General features: G+C 35.7%; 1 protein-coding gene across 7 annotated transcripts in view; it reads left to right on the forward strand.

Annotated features, from left to right (window-relative positions):
- The window catches only part of ZNF624 (zinc finger protein 624), a 52,932-nt gene extending 30,857 nt beyond the window's left edge, over positions 1-22,075 (forward strand). For 6 of the 7 annotated variants that reach the window (XM_073881754.1, XM_073881756.1, XM_025864104.2 and 3 more), the window contains 3 exons: positions 3,730-3,856; positions 4,581-4,676; positions 15,245-22,075. In XM_073881754.1, coding sequence (XP_073737855.1) covers positions 3,730-3,856; positions 4,581-4,676; positions 15,245-17,460 — 2,439 coding nt within the window. In that variant the 3' untranslated portion in view covers positions 17,461-22,075. The remainder of the gene's footprint in view (positions 1-3,729; positions 3,857-4,580; positions 4,677-15,244) is intronic. The other variant, XM_073881758.1, reaches the window with a different exon arrangement.
- Positions 22,076-25,695: the final 3,620 nt, after the last annotated feature.

A 25,695-nucleotide genomic window follows, 5' to 3' on the forward strand; every position in this document is an offset into this window, starting at 1 on the left:
GATACTAGCCCTTTATCTGATATGTCATTTGCAAATATTTTCTCCCATTCTGTCGGTTGTCTTTTGGTTTTGTGGACTGTTTCTTTTGCTATGCAAAAGCTTTTTATCTTGATGAAATCCCAGTAGTTCATTTTTGCCCTTGCTTCCCTTGGGCACAGATTTTCTTAAATGCCTTAAGCCAGCAAGTCTTCTAGCATTTGCCAAAAGGTTTTTGTGTGTGATCGGCATACCTTCTCTTAGTAGTCTTAAGTAGGCAGTTTACAACTCTTGCTTGCACAGACCCTCAAAGTAAGCCAAAGGTGAGAGCTGAGAGCTGAGGGCCTTCTTATGTTTTTCCTGGGGTTTCATTCTTGGTGGGGAAAGAAAATAAAACCCAGTAAGTTCATTATAATTTGAGTGACATGTGACGTGATTAACAATAAAGTTTATATACTGTCATTATCTCCCATGTTAGCCATATTTTATTATTAACAGAATGAAAAGTTTGCTTCATGGACTTTCAGGTACAAATAAATACAGAAGTTTAAATAGTTGACAAGTATACATATCTGTATGGCAGGAAAACACCCCAGTAGAAATCTGTTTCTTCTGATATAGAGCAAATCTTAGCCAAATATAATCTGACTTGAGACCTTGGTCCGACTAATCAGCGAATCGGGATTTTTAGCTTATTAGATCATAGAGTTAGTGATTATAAGTTTGAATTCTGGAGTCAAAATGCCTGAATTTGAATCTAGACTTTACCTTTTCTGAGAACTTGGGCAAGACATGGAACCTTTTCATGCCTCACTTTTCTTATTAGCACCTTCTTTATTGTGAGGATTCAGTCATTACATAACAAGGCCTTCGATCAGCACCTGACAAATATTATGCACTATATGTACGCAAAAGAAGAGAGAGTGGTTTCCTGAATCCCTTTGTACCTAATGTCTGTGTTCAACAAGTATCAGCCCCTGGATAATCATATTTCATTTGTAATCTTACCCTCTCTCATTAATTATTTTGAAGCACATACAAGACATATAATTTCATTTACAAATATCTTGTTACATATCAGGGCGACTGGGTGGCTCAGTTGGTTAAGTGACTGCCTTTGGTTCAGGTCATGATCCCGGAGTCCTGGGATCGAGTCCCGCATCGAGCTCCCTGCTCAGGGGGAGTCTGCTTCTCCCTTTGACCCTATGCCCTCTTGTGCTCACTCTCTCTAATAAATAAATAAAATCTTTTAATTAAAAAAAATCTTGTTACATATATCTATAACATGTTTTTTAATGTTAAGTATATTACCATGGTTTCAGCTAAAACTCAGCAGAAAGCCTTAATATCATCAAATGTTGACTTGGTATTTGTTTCCCCAGCTGATTCATATGTTATGATTAGTTAATATTGTCTCAGGTTACTTTTAGGCTAGCGTTTTCCCCCTCCCTCTTTTTTTCTCCTTGTAATAATTCATTGAAGAAACCCACATTATTTGTACTTTCTAGCTGTGTTGCCCAGTATAGTAGCCACTAGCCACATGTAGCTGTTGAGCATCTGAAATGTAACTAGTCCAAACTGAGATGCCCTGTAAATTTAAAATGCACATCATATCTCAAAGACTTAGTACAAAAGAGAGTGTCTCATTAATAATTTTTACATTGATTGCATGTTAAGGTTATAATATTGCATATATATTAGGCTAAATAATATTAAAAATAATTTCACTTGTTTCCTTTTGTTTTTAATGGGGCTACTAGAAAACCTTAAATTACATACGTGACTTGCAATATACCTCTACTGGACAGTACTGATTTAGAATTTCATACAACATGAATTTTATTGATTGTTAAATAAGGGTTATTTAAGATGTTTCTCTTTCCCCTGTATTTCCAGTGTATTGTTCTTTAGATCTAGAGGCTTAATCAGATTCTGATTTGATGCTTTCCAAAATGTTTTTGGCGACAGTGTCTCATATATCTGGTGTATACTACCAGAAGGCACATAATGCCTTGTTGAGGCCTCTTTGTTATATTAGCAGCCACTGATGACCCTTTAATTCATTAGAGGTTGCAAAATGATGATGTTCTAATTTTTTTTGTTCCTTATCATGTATTAACTGGAATCCTTCCATAAAGAGAAATCTCTCATCAACTGTGTGATCACACTTGGTTACTCTACAAGCTATATATATTTTCCATAGGAAAAGGACAAAAGGTTAATTATTTCTATTTATTTACCAGTTTCCAGGCATCCTCCAAAAATAATCAATGAGTATTTTTATAGTAGTATTATGAAATCATGAATTTAAATGTGTGTTTTTGAAACCCATTGTATTTATTATCCTCACTGATGTTCAAATTGTCCCATTATTATTAACTAGTGGGAGCCTCTTCAAGTTGTCTCCTGTGTCTTAGATATGATCTTAGTAGTCTTTGATAGCTGCCCTGCCTTTTGGTATCACAGAATGTTCCAGGCCTTGGTTCCTTTTAGTGAAAATAATACTTAAAGGCCACAGTCTAGCTTGCGTAATGTTACCTTATTAGTTATTGTTTTTATTTTTAGGGCTTTTCCGTCGATGAAGCTAGGAAATTTATTTTTTTCCTTAAAACTAAAATAATTGATGAGTTTATACTGATAATTCCAATTCAAATTTGGATCTATGGAGTTATTGCATAATCATCAATATTACATTTATATCTTCTTTCTGTCATGCCAAATTTATTTGTTCTCAGGGCATCAATAATTTGCCACTAATTTGCTTTATCAAACACTACACACACAGCAGTTACAAAATAGCATTTTCATCACTACCACCAACAGTACAATTATTTATTGAAAACACAGTTTTTGTTTTTTGCCATTCTTTTTCTTCTTGGGGTATATTTCACAAAGGATATACAGCAAATTGTTATGTTTTAAAGTCACTTAAAATATTTCATCTTTGATGGATGTCTGTGCTTCAAACTGGTTTCATTTTTCTTTTAATTTTTAGAGATGGCTTTTTTAAATTTTAATTTTTTTCATAATACATTTACATGGTTCAAAAGTAAAATCTACAAAACGAGAAATATTCAAAAGAGTCTAGCTTCTAATTTCAGTCCTGTCCACTCTCTCTATTTCCTCCTTCCTCTAACAGGTAACCACTAAAAAAATGTTGTGGCTCATTCTTCATTTTTTTTATAGAAGCACATATATAATTCATATCCTGCCCAAAGAAGTTCTCCAAAGTCCCCATGATTTCTTACTTTTCTTGCTCAAAGACAGGGCTTACAGTATTCTGTATCTACAATCTGAATGATAAACTGTCTTTTATTAAGTCATATTCTGTAGATTTGGAACTGAGGAAGAGCAGATAGTATAGATAAGCCAGGGTTTTGAGGGAGAAAGGATGATTTGGGTAGAAACTACTAGCTGTTATCAAATGTTAAGACCTTCTAGGGAAGGAGGAAACCATACTGTTTGGCTCCAGATAATATAGTAAGACCAATATTTCAAAGTTAGAGAAAGCCAGATTTGAATTAGTCTGAAAAGAAAATCCTGCTTCAAGTAAAACTCAGGAAATGGAATGGGCTTCCTCTTGTGGTTTTAAGTTCTTATCAGTGCAGAGATTCACTCATCCTTTAAGGGATGAACTTCAGTGGTCATTTGGTGATTCTGATTTCTGGAGTATTCCTCCAGATTTATATGTATTATTCTGCCCAGCAGGTCGCATTGTGTAGTCCCTGGGTGATCACAGTGTATTTATTTTAGGATTCCGTGACATTTAAAGATGTGGCTATAGACTTCACATTAGAAGAGTGGAGGTTGATGGACCCTTCACAGAGGAACCTACACAAGGATGTGATGCTAGAGAATTATAGGAATCTTGTCTCCCTGGGTAAGAATAACTTCTGTGTTCCTGTATCTACCCACTTGATCAGGTTTGCTGAAGATATAGAGCCTCTAAAGTACTTAACTGAACTTGGGGTTAGAGTTTAGGCATTAAGATCTCATATTAGGGGGATGTTGTTGGGAGTCATGCTATCCCTTGCTCTTAATTAAGTGGCCCACCCATTGTAGAGTAAGGAATACATATTTCATTGGAATCTTGTAGATTGTTGACAGTAGCCCATATTTAGAACTAAAGTTTTTTCTGATCACTTTTATAAATGGGAGTTATCAGTACCTCCAGAAAGAAAGGAAAAAATGTGTTCATTTTCTTTCTAAACTCAGATTATTCTCATGTTCTATTATCCCAGAAAACCTGGGATCATGGTGTTGAGCTCCTTTGTAATCATCTGTAACACCACCGTACAATAGAATGTTCTGTTGTGCTGGGAATGTTCTGTATCTGTGCTGTCCAATAGGACAGGCACTAGCCACTTGAGGCTACTGAGAACTTGAAATCTGGCTAGTCCAACTGAAGAACTGATTTTTAAATTTTATATAGTTTTAACTAATTTAAATAGCCACATGTGGCTGTTGACAACTCTATTGGGCAGTGCATCTCCAGAACTTCCCATAATAGCCACTCTGCACTGAAGATTAAGAGCTGAGACTGAATTTGGCAATAGTTCTTACTCATAGACACAGTCAAGTCCTATTCATTTTTTTCTGAACAGGGCTCGCAGTTTCCAAACCAGACATGATATCTCATTTGGAGGATGGAAAAGGACCATGTGTTGTAGAGAGAGAGATTGCAAGAACTCCCTATCCAGGTGAGTTAATAAAAACGAGGAGGACTGGATTTGTTTTAAGTTTATAGGTTATGGATGGAGCAGAACATCTGAAATATTTTGGGGAGTATCCTTGCTCAAAACTATCTCAGAAGAAGAGATTCTCTCCCTCCCTTGCTCTCTCTCTCTCTCTCCTTTTCCCTCTCCTGTTGCTTCTCCTTCTCTCTCTAGTCTCTACTTTTGATTCCCAGTCCCGTCTTACTTTGCTTTCTTGAGGCTATGATCTTCATACTTAGTCCTTCATTCAAACGTGCATGAAGCACCCCTTTCAGTTCTGTCCTCTCCAGTTAACTTTACATTTTTCTCATTTGTTGAACCATTTTCTGACATCTCTTCCTTCATTAATTTTCCTGAAAACGCTTTCCTAAGGGTCACCACTGGTTCCTTTTAAGCCAAACCTATTTACTCATTATTTAACTTTCTTCACTTGCAAGCCTGCTGAGATTTGGGGGGGACCCTCCTCTTTTCCTCCAGGTTCTTCGTTCATTGAAAATACAAACAAGGAATCAGTTGAGAATCAAAATACAGTATTTATTTATGTATTTAATTGGTATTTATCAGACATCTGTATTCTGTGTACTGGGTTAGGCACTAGGTCTACAGCAATGAGTAAGATGGACCAGCTCCCTGCCATCACAAAGATTAAATTTTGAGAAATTAACAAGTATATAAATAAAAAGAAGCTAAATAATGGTTGTAACAACCTTCATTTATGAGATAAATTGGGGGATATGAAAGAGTAACTGGGATGGAGATGAAGGTGCCTCCTTCAGAGAGTATGGTCAGGGAAGGCTTCTGAGGGGAGGACATTAAAGCTGAGCCCTGAAGATTCAGAAGCAAGCAGCCAAGGGAAGAGGAAAGGAGAAGCATTCCAGGCAAAGGACCAGACACAGAAAAGAATGAAATGTGTTCTAGAAATGAAAAGGAGGTTGCTGTGACTGAAGCCTCAGTGAGCAGGAGACTGGTATCGGAGTTAGACAACAGCCTGCCTACTCAGAGCTTTGTAGGTGTTCGTAACTATTTGGATTTTAATCAAAGTGAGTGTGAAGGCAGTGACAGACTTTAATCAAGGATTTTTAGGAAATAATTCTGTGTGTGGAAATTGAACTAGAGGGCATTAAACCAGGTAATGAGGTTGTTACAATAGTCTAGGCAGAGATGATAACTTTTGTTAAACTGATAGTGGAGATGGAATTAAAGAAATAGATTCTAGTTCACTTGAGAATGTTATCATGATGCCATCCGTAACTCAATATGTTTTACATATATTCTTTTCATGTATCAATATTATAGATTTTTTATTCAAGTATAATTAACATAGTTTTATATGAGATTCAGATGTACAATATAATGATTCAATAATTCTATTCATCACTCAGTGTTCATCAAGATAAGTGTGCTCCTCAAGATGCCCTTCAACAGATGAATGGATAAAGAAGATGTGGTCTGTATATACAATGGAATATTACTCAGCCGTCGGAAAGGATGAATACCCAACTTGTACATCCACATGGATGGGACTGGAGGAGATGATGCTAAGTGAAATAAGTCAAGCAGAGAAAGTCAATTATCACATGGTTTCACTTATTTGTGGAACATAAGGAACAGCATGGAGGACATTAGGAGAAGGAAGGGAAAAATGAAGGGGGGAAATCGGAGGGAGAGACGAACCATGAGAGACTATAGACTCTGAGAAACAAACAGGGTTCTAGAGGAGAGGGGGTGGGAGGATGGGTTAGCCCAGTGATGGGTATTAAGGAGGGCACGTACTGCATGGAGCACTGGGTGTTACGCACAAACAATGGATCATGGAACACCACATCAGAAACTAATGATGTATTGTATGGTGACTAACATAACATAATAAAATTAAATTAAATTAAAAAAAAAAAACTAAAAAAGATAAGTGTGCTCCTTAATCCCCTTCACCTATTTCACCCATCCCCCACCCACCTCCCCTCTGGTGACCACCAGTTTGTTCTCTGTATTTAAGAGTTTGGGTTTTTTTTTTTTTAATTTCTTTTCTTTGTTGTTCATTTGTTTTGTTTCCTACATTACACGCTGACTGACTTATTTCACTTAGCATAATACCCTCTAGGTCCATCCATGTTGTTGCAAATTGCAAGATTTCATTCTTTATTGTGACCACGTAATATTCCATTGTATATCCACACCACATGTCTTTTATCCATTCATCTGTCAGTGGACACTTGGGTGGCGTCCATATCTTGGCTATTGTAAATAATGCTGCAATAAACATAGGGGTATCCATAGCTTTTCAAATTAGTGTTTTTGTTTTATTTGGGTAAATACCCAGTAGTGGAATTACTGGATCATATGATAATTCTGTTTTTAATTTTTTGAGGAACCTCCATACTGTTTTCACAGTGGCTGCACCAATTTACATTCCCACCAACAGTGAATGTGAGGGTTCCTTTTTCTTCACATCCTCACCAACACTTTTTATTTTTTGTGTTTTTTATTTCAGCCTTTCTGACTGGTGGTGAGGTAGTATCTCATTGTGGTTTTAATTTGCATTTCCTAATTAGTAGTGATGTTGAGCATCTTACCATGTCTCCATCAGCCATTCTGTATTTCTTCAGAAAAATATGTTTTCATGTCTTCTGCCCATTTTCAGTTGGATTATTTGTTTTCTGGTGCTGAGTTGTTCACGTTCTTTATATATTTTGGATATTAAGCCCTTATCAGATGTATCATTTGCAGGTATCTTCTCCCATTCAGTAGGTTATCTTTTTGTTTTGTTGGTGATTTCCTTCACTATGCAAAAAGCTTTTTAGTTTGGTGTGTTTAATAGTTTAATTTTACCTTTGATTTCCTTGCCTGAGGAGATATATCTAGAAAAATGTTTCTATGCCCATTGTCCAAGAAATCACTGTGTATGTTCTCTTCTAGGAATTTTATGGTTTCAGCTCTTAGATTTAGGTGTTAAATCCATTTTGAGTTTATTTTTCTGCATGATGTAAGAAAGTGGTCCAGTTTCATTCTTTTGCATATAGCTGTCCAGTTTTCCCAGCACTGTTTGTTGAAGACACGGTCTTTTCCCCATTGTGTATTCTTGCCTCCTTTGTTATAAATTAATTGACCATATAAACATGGGTTTATTTCTCAATTCTCTATTCTGTTCTATTCCATTGATCTGTGTCTGGTTTTGTGCCAGTACTATACTGTTTTGATTACTGCCACATTGTAATATCATGAAATCTGAGATTGTGAAACCCCCAGCTTTGTTCTTCTCTCTCTCCCGTTTTTTTTTTTTTTTTTTTTGGAAAGGGGGTGGAGATCATGACCTGAGCCAAAATCAAGAGTGTTTAACTGACTGAGCCACCCAGGCGCCCCTGTTCTTCTTTTTAAGATTGCTTTGGCTATTTGGGGTCTTCTTTGGTTCCATGCAAATTTTAGGATTATTTGTTCTAATTCTATGAAATATTTTGTTGGTATTTTGATAAGAATTACATTGAATCTGTAGATTGCTTTGAGTAGTATGGACATTTTAACAATATTGGCTTTTCCAATCCATAAGCATGGAATATCTTTCCATTTGTGTCATCTTCAGTCCTTTTCATTAACATTGAATGTTGAAAATATTATATATTTTTGAAAGGATGAATGAAAAGTAGACATTAGAGATAGTTTTAGATGACTCTTGAGAGAAGACTCCCCCCTCCCCACCATGAAGAAGGAAAGAGAAATGGAGCAATAGCTACAGGAAAATATGGACTAAAGAACAAAAATCTTTTGTTTTATATTTGAGATGGGAGTTTTTATGGCATATTCACGTGCTGATAACAATGACGCCGTAGTGGAGAGGGCGAAATTAACATTGCAAGACCAAGATGAGATCAGTAAAGAACTAAAACTAAACTGGGTGAGAAGGGTAAAGGGAATAAACTCAAGAAAGGAAAAGGAGGGATTTACCACCGATAGGCAGAGAGGCCACCTCTTCTGCTATCACACTAGGAAAGTTGAAGAAGGTGGATGCAGATAATAGGTCAACCAGTAATGGGAAGATCAAGACATTCTATTATAATAGCTTTTGAACTGAAAGTAAAATATGAAGCAAGGCCATAAGCTTATAGTAAGGAGAAGAAAGAGTTGTGAGAGAGGGAAAGATATATATATATTTTTAAGATTTTATTTATTTTTTCAACAGAGAGAGCGAGACAGCGAGAGAGGGAACACAAGCAGGGGGAGTGGGTGAGGGAGAAGCAGGCTTCCCGCAGACCAGGGAGCCCGATGTGGGACTCAATTCCAGGACCCTGGGATCATGACCTGAGCCGAAGGCAGACGCTTAATGACTGAGCCACCCAGGCGCCCAGGAAAGATACATAGATTTCATTGGGGAAGCCATGTTGGCCTGATGCTTTTATTATGGAAGGTGTTTATAGTTTCTATTCCTTCTGTAGTTATAGGACTATTAATATTCCTTATTTCTTCTTGTTTCAGTTTAGTAAATTGTGTTTATCTGGCAATTGATCCATTTTATCTAAAATTTAAATTTATTGGCATACTATCCTCTCTTTTAATGTCTGTATGGATCTGAGATGATGTTTCCCTTTTCTTTTTTGATTTTTATTTATTTATTTATTTATTTTGATGTCTCCCTTTTCATTCCTGACATTGACTTTTTTTTTTTTTTTGTCTTCTGTCTTTTAGCTGAATCAGTCTTGCCTAGGGTTTATCAATCTTATTTGGCTTTTAAAGAATCTTTTTTTTATGTTTGATTTCTGTATCATTACTTTCTTCTCTTTATTTTATTGTTTTTAACCATTCTAACATTTAATTTGCTGATCTTTTTTAACTTCCTGAGTTGGATATTTATATCATTGATTTTCAGCTATACTTTTTTATAATTTATTTAAGGCTATCTAGACTTCATCACACCCCATAAAAGACCAAAAAAATTTTAACAACAACAAACAAAAAAAACCCCTACATTACACCCTCTTTTTATGTAGCAACTTCATAATTACTGAGTTCAAAGCATTTGGTAATTTCCGTTGTGATATCTTTGTCCCTCAGGTTATTTAGAAGTATTTTTCTTAATTTTGTACCATCTGGGGATTTTCTAGTAATCTTGCTACCTTAATTTTTCATGTGTTCAGAGATGCTGTATATGATTTCAATCTTTACAAATTTCTTAAAATTTGCTTCACCACATGGACAATTTTGAAAACATTTTGTGTGCACTTGGAAAATGTGTAGCCTATAGGTATTGAGTACAGTTTTAGATATATCAAGTTTTTGTTTTAAGATTTTATTTATTTGAGAGAGAGCACACAAACAGGGGGAGGAGCAGAGGGAGGAGAGAGAGGGGGAAAGAATCTCAAACAGACTCTGCATCAAGTGCGGATCCCAGTGCAGGGCTCAATCTCACGACCCTGAGATCATGACCTGAACCAAAACCAAGAGTCAGAGGCTTAGCTGACTGAGCCACCCAGGCACCCCAGATATATCAAGTTTTTTGTGTTGCTAAAATCTAAGTATTTATTGATTGTCAGCTTATTCTATGAGTTATTAAGAAAGATTTTTTTAATGTTTCCCAGTAAGACTGTAGATTTGTCTGTTTCTTATTTTAGTTACTTTATCTTTTTTAATGTATTTTGAGGCTGTGTTATTAGGTAAATACAAAGTTATAACTGTTATACCTTTCTGTTAAATTGGACCTTTTATTCTTCTGAAGTGTCTTCTTTATCTCCATAATGGTTTTTGCCTTAAAGTCTATTTTGCCTTGTTCTAATACCACTATAGCACCTTTCTTTTGGTTATTGTTTATATAGTACCTCATTTTAATTCTGTTATCTTTTATATATCCTTGTATTTTGTTTCTCTTATAAGTAGCATATTGTTGGATTTTTGTTTTAACCAATTGTTAGATTTTTATCTTAACCAGATTTTGTTTGTGACCCAGATGGTACAAAATTACTTCTAAATAACCTGAGGGACAGTCTGTATCTTTTGGAGTATTTAGTTCATATTTACGTAATACAATTACATGGTGTTTAAATCTGTCATCCAACTGTGAAAGTATCTTGCCTGTTCCGTATTCTTTTTCCCCATTCATGCCTTTAGATTTATTATCTCTTATTTTTCTATTTCCCCCTCTAATAACTTGCTAATTATAAATTCCTAAAATTATTCGCTTAATGGTTAACGTTGAGATTAAAGCATGCATCATTGATTCAGCACGCTTAGATTTTCTCTCTTCCCAAACAACGCAAGTATCTTAGAACAACTTATTTAACCTAATTTGTATGTTGTTGAAAGTATGTATTTTAATTCTATTTACATGTCAAATCTCATAAGACTATGTTCTATGCAGTCAGTATTCATTTAGATTTATCTATATTTTTGCCTATACTTTCTCTTCATTTTTTTTCTTCATTTCAAAGCTTCTACCTAGGGTTATTTTTCTTCTGCTTAAAGAATACTCTCTAATATTTAATTTTATTCACACCTGCCAGTATCCTATTCCCTCCATTTTTCTTTTTTTTAAAAAAAAAAAAAGAGTTCCTCTTTCATTCTTTTTTTTCCCCCCAAAGATTTTTATTTATTTATTTGTCAGAGAGAGAGAGAAAGCACAAGCAGGGGGAGCAGTAGAGGCAGAGGGAGAAGCAGGCTTCCCGTGGAGCAGGGAGCCCGATGTGGGACTCGATCCCAGGACCCCGGGATCATGACCTGAGCCGAAGGCAGACACTTAATGACTGAGCCACCCAGGCGCCCCTCCATTTTTCTTTTTATCTAAAAATATTTTTAATCTTTTTTTTGGATAATATTTTTGTTAAGTTTAGACTTCTAGGTTGGCATCACATTCTTTCAGCATTGTGAAAATATCATTCCATTGTTTTCTGTCTTACATCAAATCTGTTGACAAGTCAACCATCTGTTTAATTCAGGAGTCAGCAGACCTTTTCTGTAAAAGGTAAGACAGTAGATATTTTAGGCGTTGTGGAAACATAATAGCTCTGTTGCAACTACTCCATTTAGCAATTGTAAGTACAAAAGCATCCAAAGACAAAATGTTAGCCAAAGAATGTGGTTAAATTTCCAGTAAAACCTTATTTATGGACACTGAAATTTGAAATTCATATGATTTTAATGTGTCACAATATGTTATCCTTTTAATATATTTTTCAACCATTTAAAACTATATATTCTTATCTCACTGGCCATACAAAAACGTGTAGTGGAACAGATTTGGCTATAGTTTGCAACCTGTGATCTGATTGTTTCCCCTTGACAGAAATCTGTCTTTCAGTTTATTTTATATTTCCTTTGTATTTATCCTACTTGGGATTAATTTGGCTTCTAATATCTGTGGCTTGATATTTTTTATCTGTTTTGGAAAATGTTTTGGTGTTACTGTCTTTGAACTTGATCTCATCTCATTCTGTCTCACTTCTCTTTCCAGTCTGCTGGGACTCTTACATCTGCGATAGACCTCTTCACTCTATCGTATTTGTCTCTGTAATGTTTTTTAAAATAATTTTTTCAAGTTTTTCATCATTCTGTACTTCAGTATGCATATTTTCTACTGACCTATTTTCCATTTTGTTAACATTCTCATGTGTTGTATCTACTGTGCTTTTAGTCTTTGAGTTCTTATTTTTCAGTTCTAGAATTGGCATTTGATTCTTATTTTATACTTTCCAATTATTTGGTGAAATTATTGGTCTTGTCTTATTTTCTTGAATGTACTAATCAGCATTATTTTAAGACCTCAACTGTTGGGATACCTTTTAGATCTGTTTCTATTATCTGTTTTTCTCTTGAATTTTTCCTTTTTCCTTTTTCCTTTTTTTTCCCCCCCTCTTTTTTTTTTTTAAAGATTTATTTATTTGAGAGAGAAAGAGAGTGGAGTGAGGGGGTTGGGAGAGGAAGAGAGAAACTTAAGCAGACTCTGAGCTCAGCATGGAGCCCAACACAGGGCTCAATCTCACGACTCTGAGATCATGACCTAAGCTGAAACCAAGAGTGGACACTCACCAACTACACCACCCACGTGCCCTTCTCTTGACTTTTTTCTAATGAGACTTCTGTCTTCTTGTATGCCTATTATTTTTCATTGTCAAGCATTGATATGAAAACTTGAAGTTCTGGATTGTGTAATCTTTTTCCATAGAGAATTATATAGCCTTGGTGGGCTGCTAGGATAAAGGCTGTAACTGTCCCCAGTTACCTTAATTCAATTAAACGTTTAGGTGGACTGGGTTCTAGGGGTGCCCTCTTTGGTGTCCCTGAATCCAAATCTTTGTCCTTTTTTTTTTTTAAGGTTTTATTTTTAAGTAAACTCTACACCAAATGTGGGGCTCAAACTTACAACCCTGAGATCAAGAGTTGCATAGTCTACCAACTGTGCCAGCCAGGCAACCCTCAAATCTTGGTCTTTTTAAAAAAGATTACACTGTGGGGTGGTGGTCTTAAAACTTGCTTGTATATACAATTTGATATTTTACTCTTTTCAAAAAAAATTTATTTGTGAGAGAGTGAGCAGGCATGCATGCACAGGTAGGGGGAGAGGCAGAGGGAGAGAATCCTCAAGCAGACCCTCCACTGAGTGTGGAGTCCAGTGCAGGGCTCAATCTCAGGACCCATGAGATCATGACCTGAGCCAAAACCCAGGAGTCAGACACTCACCAACTCTGAGCCACCCAGATGCCCCAATATTTTACTTTTTTTTTTTAAGATTTATTTATTTATTTGAGACCAAACACAAGCGGGAGTGGGAGAGGGAGAGAGAATCTCAAGCAAACTCCACACAGCACAGAGCCCAACTCGGGGCTCAATCTCACAACTCTGAGATCACAGCCTGAGCTGAAACTAAGAGCTGGACACTTAACTGACTCCGCCAGCCAGGGACCCCAATATTTTACTTTTTAAAACACTTTTATACTTTTTTTTAAGTAGGCTCCACGTGGAGTCCAACATGAGGTTTGAACTCACAACCCTGAGATCAAAACCCAAGCTGAGATCAAGAATCAGATGTTCAACTGACTGAGCCAGTCAGGCGCTCTGCACTTTTATACTTGTTTTTTTTTTTAAGATTTTTTATTTATTTGACAGAGATAGCGAGCGCACACACAAGCAGGAGGAGAGGCAGAGGGAGAGGGAGAAGCAGGCTCCCCACGGAGCAGGGAGCCAGATGTGGGGCTCAATCCCAGGACCCTGGGATCATGACCTGAGCCAAAGGCAGACGCTTAACTGATCCACCCAGGCGCCCCTGCATTTTTATACTTCTTTTAAATTTCTAATTAACTGGGGCACCTGGGTGGCTCAGTTGTTAAGCATCTGCCTTCAGCTCAGGTCATGATCCCAGAGTCCTGGGATTGAGCCCCACATTGGGCTCCCTGCTCAGCAGGAAGCCTGCTTCTCCCTCTCCTGCTCCCCCTGCTTGTGTTCCATCTCTCACTGTGTCTCTGTCAAATAAATAAATAAAATCTTTAAAAATAAATAAATTTCTAATTAACTTTCAGGCATTTATTTCTAAATGTTTAAAAACAAATAGGATTGGGGTGACTGGGTGGCTCAGTCATTAAGCGTCTGCCTTCGGCTCAGGTCATGATCCCAGGGTCCTGGGATCGAGTCCCACATTGGGCTCCCTGCTCAGCGGGAAGTCTGCTTCTCCCTCTCCCACTCCACCTGCTTGTGTTCCCTCTCTCGCTGTGTCTCTCTCTGTCAAATAAATAAAATCTTTAAAAAATAAATAAATAAAAACAAGTTGGATCAAAACCTTTTGTGGATAGTGGAATGTTTCATGACTTTAAAATTCAAGGTGTACGTAGTTTTGATCCGGTTTTTTTGACAGACTTTCAGGAATGTCCTTAAGAGATAAAAAGGTTGCAAAACTACCCTTGATGATTATTATTACTATTTGAAACATTAATAACTATAAATATTAATTTTGACTAATTTGCTGTTCAACTACTTTCTGAAAAATCGTAGTGTTTTTTTCCATAAACGTCTGATTAAAAAGTACATACAAAGACTTGAATAAACTACCCTGGGAAATTTGAGAAAGCCCTCATACAAAGAGCTAGCAAGCAAGGAATGAGAACAAACAGGAAGTATGGTTGGGAACAAATGCCCTTATTTGAGAAAAGCCTCATACAAAAAGCTAAGCAAAGAATGAGGACAAATAGAAAGTATGGTTGGGAACTAATGCCTGGTTTGTAGAGTAAATGGGAAGCAAGAAAGTAGTCACAACTTATGAAGAATGATCTGGGGGTGAAGTTCACTGTAAAGGGAATGAGAAAAGTAGTATTTGAGATCCTTAGATTCTAGGAGGGTTACCATAAATGAATTTTTTTTAGTAGGGGAAAAACTGAGTTTACTACTTTGGTTCTTGGCTCAACCAGCCTCCCTCAAACCTACCTCTTTCTTCTTAGAAAACAAGGCCAATTTGCAAGCAGTTAAAACCTCGTATTCATTATCAGCTGAGGTTTCCCTTTTATTATCCTGTTTACTGAGATCTTCCTAGCTTAGGAAATAGGAGTCATTTGATTTGATTTGATTTATTTCTTTTTTTCCCCCAGAGCTGGAGACCAAACCTGCAACCAAGAATGTATCAATCGAGGATATTTCTGAAGATGTATCACAAGAGACCATAATATATAAACTCACAGAGAATGGTCTATGGAACTCCAGAATGGGAGGATTATGGAAATGGAATGAAAGGATATTGAGATTGCAAAATAGTCAGGAAAATCATTTGAACCAAAAAATAGTTACTCACAAGAAAATTTCCTCTGGTCAAAGAGGCTTTAGATTTGGATCTATTCTTTTTCCTGAAGCAGGAGTTATCAGAGAAGAACCCCACAGCAAATGCCAAACACATGAAAATTTCACTGAGAATTTAGATTTGATTACAGATACACATATGGGGAAGAAAATTTGCAAGGATACAGAAGGCAGCAAAGCCATAAGGCCTACTTCAGAACTTACGTTAGGGAAAAAATACAATAATAAAGAAAAGCCCTATAAATGTAGTACATGTGAAAAGTCTTTTCGTTATAGGTCACTACTCATTCAACATCAGAGAACTCACACTAAAGAAAAACCTTATGAATGTAATGAATGTGGGAAAATGTTCAGCCAGCCTTCATATCTCAGTCAACATAAAAAAATTCACACTGGAGAAAAACCCTATAAATGTAATGAATGTGGAAAGGCCTTCATTGCTTCTTCATCCCTTATGGTACATCAGAGAATTCATACTAAGGAGAAACCTTATCAATGCAATGTCTGTGGAAAATCTTTTAGCCAGTGTGCTCGCCTTCATCAACACCAGAGAATTCAAACCGGAGAGAAACCCTATAAATGTAGTGAATGTGGGAAAGCTTTCAGTGATAAATCAAAACTTGCAAGACATCAGGAAACTCACAATGGAGAGAAACCCTACAAATGTAATGATTGTGGGAAAGCCTTTAGGAATAAGTCATATCTTAGTGTACATCAGAAGACCCATAATGAAGAGAAACCATATAAATGCAATGAATGTGGGAAATCTTTCAAGAATACCACAATTTTTAATGTCCATCAGAGAATTCATACTGGAGAGAAACCCTTTAGATGTAATGAATGTGGGAAAGCCTACAGAAGTAATTCAAGCCTTATTGTACATATAAGAACTCATACTGGGGAAAAACCCTATGAATGTAATGAATGTGGGAAAGCATTCAATCGTATAGCAAATTTCACAGAACATCAAAGAATTCATACAGGAGAAAAACCTTATAAATGTAATGAATGTGGGAAAGCATTCATTAATTATTCATGCCTTACTGTACACCACAGAATGCATACAGGAGAGAAACCTTATAAATGTAATGAGTGTGGAAAGGCCTTCATGCGTTCTTCATCCCTAATTATACATCAGCGAATTCATACTGAAGAGAAACCTTATCTATGTAATGAATGTGGGGAATCTTTCAGAATAAAATCACACTTAACTGTACATCAGAGGATTCATACTGGAGAGAAACCATATAAATGTAATGAATGTGAGAGGGCATTTACCAAAATGGTAAATCTCAAAGAGCATCAGAAAATTCATACTGGAGTGAAACCTTATAAATGCTATGATTGTGAAAAATCTTTTAGGACTAAGTCATACCTTATTGTACATCAAAGGACACATACTGGAGAAAAACCATATAAGTGTAATGATTGTGAGAAAGCTTTCACTAATACATCACAACTTACTGTACATCAAAGAAGGCATACTGGTGAAAAACCCTATAAATGTAATGAATGTGGGAAGGTTTTCACAAGTAACTCAGGCTTTAATACCCATCAGAGAACGCATACTGGAGAGAAACCATTTAAGTGTAATGACTGTGGGAAAGCATTTAGCCAGATGGTACATGTCACAGAACATCAGAAAATCCATAGTGGAGAGAAACCCTATAAATGCGATGTCTGTGGAAAAGCCTTTAGGAGGGGTTCATACCTAACAGTGCATTGGAGAACACATACTGGAGAAAAACCCTATACATGCAAGGAATGTGGAAAAGGTTGCATCACTCTATCACAGCTAACTCTACATCAGAGAATTCATACTGGGGAAAGGCCCTATAAATGTGAAGAATGTGGAAAAGCATTCAGAACCAACTCAGACTTTACTGTACATCTGAGGATGCATACTGGAGAAAAACCCTATAAATGTAATGAATGTGGAAAAGCCTTTAGGAGTAGCTCAAGCCTTACTGTACATCAAAGAATACATCAAAGAGAAACTCAACTAATATAAAGATTAATAAATCATCCGGATGCCAACTCCACAAGAAGAATCATAAACCGTGTCTTTTATGAATGTGGGAAAACTTCCAGGAGCAATTTATCAGAAAATACGCACCTAAGAGATACTTTAGAGGGGGCGCCTGGGTGGCTCAGTCGGTTAAGCATCTACCTTCAGCTCAGGTCATGATTCCAGGGTCATGGGTTCAAGCCCCACATCAGGCTCCTTGCTCAGTGGGGAGTCTGCTTCTCCCTCTGCCCCTCCCCCTGCTCTTGCTCTCTCTCAAATAAATAAAACCTTTTAAAAAGAGAGAGAGACTTTAGAAACATAAGAATGTGGTAAAGCATACAGTCATATTAAATCTTAGAAGTTCTAAGAAAATTCACAATAGAGAAAAATAATGGACAAATGAAAGTATTCATCCAGATTTCATACTTTATTCACTTAACAAATCATCTTCAATGAATTGCCTATATATTTTTTGCCTATTTTTCTATTGGTTTGTCTTATAAATTTGGAGGTGCTCTTATGTATTTGAAATATTAATCCTTTTTCATGTGTGTTGCAAATTTTTTTAATCTAGTGATTGTCTTTATGCTTTTTTATATAGTAAAAGACTTTAACATTTTAATTGTTCATAGTAAGATATTTATACATTTTCCTTTTTAGATTGTTAATTTACTCTTTTAGTTAAAAGGGTCTCCTTAATCTCTGATTATACAATAGTCTCCTAAATTTGTTTCTAAGATTTTGGTTATTTTTTACATTAAAGTCTTTAATCCATCTGGACTAGATGGCTAGTCATAGAAGAGTAAATGGCCATTAATCTCTGAAAATGTTATGAACCTAAGGAGCACTCAGGGAAATGCAAATTAAGACAACCAGTGAGATGTCACTTCCACTTCGTGGAGCTGGCAAAAATTAAGAGATCTTTTGCTAGTGGGTTTTGGGGAGCCATCTACTTTTACAAAAAGGTTTTATCAACTTATATTTCCACCAGCAATTCAGCAACATATATTTTAAAGTTTTTAAATAAAATTTTAAAATAAAAATACTTTGACCTAGCAGTCTCACTTTGGGAATCTGCCCCCACAGAAATAACATCATCAATGCATAAAAATACACACAAATAAAGAGTTCTGTCGAAGTATTGTTTGTAGAGACAAAGTAGAAAACCAAGTGGAGACAAATTGAATGCCCATTGATGGGGGAATGGTGGAATAAATTGTGATATAACCATTCTGTGGAACAGCATGATAGTAATTTTTAAAATTAGTTATTTCTACATTAGTTGAACTCAAGGTATTCCCACAAATTTTAATAACTAATTGCTTTATTACAGAGCTTTATGTGTACAGGATTTTATTTTTGTTAATGATTACACCCATTTAGGTGTTGAGCATGGAAACAAGTATATATACCAGAAGAATGTATACCAGGCTGTTATTATTGGTTACCTTGAAGGAAGGGAGAAGAGAAGTAGGGGGATAAATGGGGGAAAGGACTGGAATTTTTTTTTTAATTTAAGTGTAGCATGTATGGCTTAAAACTCAATGTAAAACTGTATTTGTGTGAACTTTTGAGAACCATGAATGAAAGTATGGTCTCTGAAAAGTTAATGGTTGTTTTAGAGTCATGGAGTATCCAGTATTTTTTGTTTGTCTGACTTCTGCACTTTTCTGTAATTCATAAGTTTTTCTTTTCAATGAGCATGTAATATTATCATAAACAGTAAAAACCTATTTTACTCGTGGAGGTAATTCACTGGACACCTGTTATGTACCAAGAATTACCCTAATACGTTGGCAAGGTAGGGGCAGTCATGGATCTAAGAGCATGGGAATTGGTTCTGATGCTGCCTAGATTCCAAAGAAGTTACCCAGCACCTCATTCCCTCTACCCTCTTGGTTTCATTTGGAGGAGGTAGTAATTTCAGACAAATAGAAAACATATCCAAGAGTATCTGGAACTTGGCGTCCAGGCTGTAGACTACAGGTCTGCAAGCCTCAAGAGAAGTTCCACCTTCAACATGACACTGAAGAAAATGTCACAATGGTGAAAAGTTCCATGTACAGCCTCACAGAACGTTCCATGATGGATTAGAGAGAGAGGAAACAGCCAACGATACCCAAGCCCATAAATGAAGTCTTGGAAGTTCTGGAAATACTAAGAGTCCTGGAACAAAAATGAGAACCTAGAGGCTGCAGCCCTGATACCAGAAGACCCTAACAGACCATGGACCTGATATCCAAAAAGGACAAGACATGATGAGCTATGCTTCTGTGGAGGCTGAAGAAAAGAGAATCCAATACCCCTCCCACAATGTTAGAATATGTATCTATTTAATATTGGGAAGGGGATATTGGACAAATGATACGAGCTTCCTCCCATTACAAGTGAATAATTTGACACTTTAAAATGACCATTTCTGATTGAATTTTAATAGTGGAACTTCAAACTGTTACCAAGAAACATACCTCCTTTGGATGTAATATACCAGTTTCTGATTGGAAAGTTTGAGAGTTAAACCTTTAAATATTACCCCTAAAAGACCAGGCTGTTAAAGCGTTGACATAACTTGATGCCTAGTCTGCTAGCTGCTTTCTACCTCCTAATCCTCACCACACATAAAACCCTCTTCCCTGCCTTAGAGCCAAGCATTTCAAGAAGAGGAGCATGGTCAGGTTCAAATGACATAACTGAAGAGTGTCCACAGGGTTAGGGGATGGAGATGACACAGGCCACCTTTACTAGAGCAATTTCAATGGAGAGGAAAGGCGACAAAGCCTGATTCTAGTGTGTGGCAGTATCTCATTATAGGTTTAATTTGTATTTCCTTTGTGGCTAATGATGTTGAATCTCCTTTTAGGTGCTTACTGGCTTTTTGAATATCCTCTTTTAAGAAGTGCCTTTTCAAGACTTTTGCCCATGTTTTTTAATTGGGAACGCTTTGTTCATTTGTAGGATTCTTTCTATATTCTGGGTGCAAAGTACTTTTTGGATACTTGTGTTACAAATATCATCTCTTCATCTCCAACTTGCCTTGATGTCCTTTGATGAATAGAAGACTTTAATTTTAATGAACAACTAATCAGTCTTTTATGATTGGTGTTTTTTGTGCCCAGTGTAAGAAATTTTTTCCTAATCCAAAGTTGTAAAGATATTTTCCTACATTCCCTTCTGCACTTTTCACTTTTAGGTCTAAAATCCATCTGAAATTAATTTTTATGTGTGGGGTAGAGGTCAAATTAATATTTTCCATACAAATATACAATTTATTTGACATCATTTAATTGAAAAGGCCACCTTCTCCTTTCCCCCTTGTGTCATAGTGGTATTATGATAAATCAGATGATCATATATGGGGGTCTATTTCTAAATTATCTATTCTGTTCTTTTATTCCATTGAACACCAAATGTTCTTAGGGTAAACAGATTTATAGTAAGTCTTGACGTCTGGTGGTATATGTCTTCTAATTTTGTTCTTGTTCAAAATTGTCACTGCAATTCTAGATCCTTGGCATTTTCATATACATCTTTGAATGATTTATTTTTTCAATTGTTCCACACCGAAAAGTTGAGATTTTAATGGGCATTACATCAAATATATAATTTACAAGAATGGACAGTTTAACAATATTGAGACACCCAGTCTATGGGCATGTTATACCTTTTCATTTATACACATCTTTTAATCAGCAATTTTTGTATTTTTTCAGTGTAGAAATTTTGAACATTTTTATTTGGTCTTATGTATTCAGTGTTTTAACGTTATAAATGCTATTATCTTAGTTTACAGATTTCTGCCAATTTATATCAAATATATACAGTTGATCCTTGAATAATACAGGTTTAAACTGTGCAGGTCCACTTATACACGGATTTTTTTTTCAATAAATATATTGGAAAATTTTTTGAAGATTTGGGACAATTTGAAAAACTCACAGATGGACCATGTAAGCTAGAAATATTGAAAATTTAAGCAAAATACATCATGAATGCACAAAATATATGTGGAAAATAGTCTTTTATCACTACCATAAAATATACACAAATCTATTATGCAAAGTTAAGATTTGTCAAAACTTACACACACAAGCAGACCATACATGACGCCATTTGCACTTGAGACAAATGTAAACTAAAAGATTCAGCAGTGATAACTGTATAAAATTAACTGTCCCACATCTGTATTTCTGTAATAATTTTGTATCCACCTGCTGGTATTGCCTTAAGCTCAAGTGTTGTATACACTTAAAATGGTGTGTGACACTGTCACGGAACAGTTCATCTCTGATAAATTGTATATTACAGTACAAAGTCCTCTCTCCCAGTTCACGTATTTTTCATCATGTTTAGTGAAATACCGTAAACCCCCAAATAACACCAGGGGACCCATATGAAGTGCCACTAATGATGCTGGAAGTGCTCCCTAAAAGAGAAGTCATGACATTATAAGAAAAAGTTGAGGGCGCCTGGGTGGCTCAGTTGGTTAAGCAACTGCCTTCGGCTCAGGTCATGATCCCAGAGTCCCGGGATCGAGTCCCACATCGGGTTCCCTGCTCAGCAGGGAGTCCGCTTCTCCCTCTGACCCTCTTCCCTCTCGTGCTCTCTATCTCTCATTCTCTCTCTCAAATAAATAAATAAAATCTTTAAAAAAAAAAAAGTTGAATTGCTTGATATGTACCGTAGATCGAAGTCCACAGCTGCAGTTGCCTGCCATTTCAAGATAAATGGATCCAGTATAAGGATCACTGTAAAAAAAAAAAAAATTTCATGAATCCGTCACTGCAGCTAAGCCAGCAGGTGTGAAAACTTTGCACTTTTTGTGAAATACCTTTTTATCATACTGAAAATGCAGCTTTTATGTAGGTGCAGAACTGTTATAAGTAAGACATACTTAGAGACTCATATGATTTGAGAAAAAGCGAAGTCTATATGGCAACTTCAAAAGAAAAAGGAAGATGAGGGATCTAAAGCTGGAAAATTTATTGCCGCAATGGCTGGTTTGATAATTCTAGAGGTTTGGCTTTTAAAATGTCAACAAGAGAAGCAGCTTCTTCTTACCACGAGGCAGCGGATTAGTTCCCAGACACCATTAAGGAAATCATTGAGAAGAAGGAATATCAGTCTGAAAGGTTTTTAATGCAGACAAAAGTGCCCCATTCTGGAGGGGAAAAAATGCCACAAAAGACATTTATTAGGAAGAGAAGCAAATACCAAGATTTAAGGCATCGAGGGATAGGTTAGCTACCGTTCTGTGCAAATGTAGTTGGGTTTATGCTCAGGACTGCCCTTATCTGTAAAGCTGCTAACCCCTGCAGCTACCAGGCTTTTGGTTGGACAACAAGAAGGTCTGGACAGCAAGAACTGCCCCCCCCCTTTTTTAGAAACTTTGTTTCCATTGGTTCCAACAATGCTTTGTCCCTGAAGTCAGGAAATACCTTGCAAGTAGGGAACTGCCTTTTAAAGTTCTTTTGATACTAGACAATGTCCTTGGCCACCCAGAACCTCATGAGTTCAACACTGAATGTGTCAAAGTGGTCTGTTTGCCCCCAAACACATCTCTAATTCAGCCCCTAGACCATGGGTTCATAAGGACCTTGGGAGAGCCCTGATAGAATATCAAAAAGATCTGGAAGGATTACACCACTGAAGATGCCATTGTTGTTATAGAAAAAGCTGTGGAAGCCATCAATCCTGAAACAAATTCCTGCTGGAGAAACTGCATATCAGCTTATCATCACAGGTAAGTAATTCTTCAAAAAATATAACAAGGTTTCCAGTACTGTATTATGACTATGACTGTAATACGGTATGCCATAAACATTTTATAGCAATTTATTCAGTAATATATAGGCTAGGCTACCATGACACAATCTTATTATACTGCGCTACCACAAAGCAATCATATTGCTGCTTTTTGTTTTTAATGCATGATGTGTAGTACCTGTAAATAAATGTACATTTTTTGCACATTATCTTTTCATTTTGAAGTCTACTGTTAAATAATACATATAGCACCACAGTGTTTTGTATCATAAGACAATATTGATGTAGGTACTGACAGATGATTCACCTTGTAAACAGATCATGTAAACTTACAGCATCAATAATTATAGTACAGTTCTGTAAATGTATTTTCTTTTCCATATGATTTTATTAACGCTTTATTTTCTCTAGTTTATTATAAGAATATAGTATGTAATGCATATAATACATAAAATATGTGTTAATTGACTGTTTAATGTTATCAGCAAGGCTTTTGACCAATAAGAAGCTATTACTAGTTAAGTTCTTGGAGAGTCAAAAGTTATATGTGGGTTTTTTACTGGGGGGCATCAATACCCCTAATATCCACATTGTTCAAGGGCCAACTGTATAAATGATACACATATCTTATATATTACAGTATATTATGTATATTATAGTATGCTATTATATATAACATATAATGGATATATATCATACCCAAAGGAATGATCAAACTTCATAATACAAACTAACCTATCCAGTGGCCTTGATAAATTCACTTGTTAATTTTAATTGTTTATGTTATTGGACTTTGTATACAAAATGTCATCTGCAATAAAGTTTTTTTACTTCATCCTTTCCTATTTTTATACCATTTTTTCTTGCTTTTTTGCACTGGCAGTTACCGTTAGAAGTAGTGATTGTGGACATCCTTGCCTGTTTCCCAGAATTTAAAAGAAAACCCTAAATATTTTACCATTAACTGTGATATGAGGTGTAAATTTGTTTGTAGGTAGTCTCTATCAGATTAAGAAAGTTTTCCTCAAATCCTAGTTTGCTGAGACTTGTCATCATGAACAGGTATTGAATTACACCAAATACATATTTTGCATTTGTTGAGATTACCATATGGCTATTCTCATTCTGTTAATGTGATTGAATTATATGGATTGATTTTTTTCATTTAGAAAATTGTGATAAAAATGCACATAACATAAAATTTACCCTCTCAACCATTTTTAAGTGTGCAGTTCAGTGAAATTAAGTACATTGATATTGTCATGCAACCATCACCACCATCCATATCCAAAACTCTTTTCATCTTTCTAAGCTGAAACTCAATACCCATTAAACAATAACTTCCCAACCCTCCTCCCCTCAGCCCCGGGAAACTATGATTCTATTTTCTTTATTTGTGAATTTGACTACATTAGGTACCTCATATAAATATTTGTTCTTTTGTGACTGGCTTATTTTACGTAGCATATGTTCCCAAAATTCGTCCAAAGGATTGGTTTTTGAAAGTTAAGGCCATCTTCCACGATTCCATTTGGCCCTTGTATATTATCTTCCTAATATATTATTTACTTACATTTTAAAATTTTTATATAGGACTTTATGTCTATGTCCATGTTGTTTTGTATGTTTCCTTTCTTGTGGTAGCTTTTTCAGGGATTATTATCAAAATAATGAGGGTCTTATAAAATTAATTGAGATTCACATCCCTTTTTTGTCCCCCAGAAGAGTTTGTGTAAAACTGTGCATTATTGGTATTGGTATTATTTTTCCATAAGTGTTTCACATAAAAATCACCAGTAAAACTCTCTGAGTCAGGAGTTTTCTGTGTAGAAAAATTTTAAATTATAGATTCAATTACTTTGATAGACATAGGACTATTGATATTTTCTATCTCTTATGTCAGTTTTGGTAAGTATATTTTCATTTATCTGTATCATTTCATTGAAATATCTAATTACTACCTTTAAATAATTTGTATCCGTTTGTTGTATTTTTAGTATCTGGAGAATCTATAGCAATATTCTCTTTTCTGTCTTGGTATTGTAACTTGTGTAGTCTCTTGTTTTCTTGATTAGGCATTCTAGGGATTTAACACTTGATTAGTCTTTTCAAAAGGACACCTCTTGACTACTGTATAGCTAATTTCTTTTTCACTGGTTCATGCTCTTTTATAATAACAGCAACCTAATTTAAATGAGCAAAATTTTTAAACAAATATTTCACAAAAGAGTAATAAATGACCATTAGACACACAAAAGACTCTATCTACTTTATTTGAATTTCATCCACTGGGTTTTGTTTCTAGCTTCTTGAATTAAATCTTAGATAAATGATTTTTTTCAACCTTTCTTTTTGGCTAGTATTTTCATTTAACAGTCTAAATTTCTCATAAGAACCCATCTCACTGCATCCAGGGGAGGTTTTTATTACCTTTACTGAGACATAATTTACATATAAGTTGCACTAAATTTAACC

This window comes from Callorhinus ursinus, unplaced genomic scaffold, assembly GCF_003265705.2.
Source record: "Callorhinus ursinus isolate GAN/ISIS: 27379988/994484 unplaced genomic scaffold, GSC_fseal_2.0 scaffold43, whole genome shotgun sequence".
Classification (NCBI taxonomy): Eukaryota; Metazoa; Chordata; class Mammalia; order Carnivora; family Otariidae; genus Callorhinus; species Callorhinus ursinus.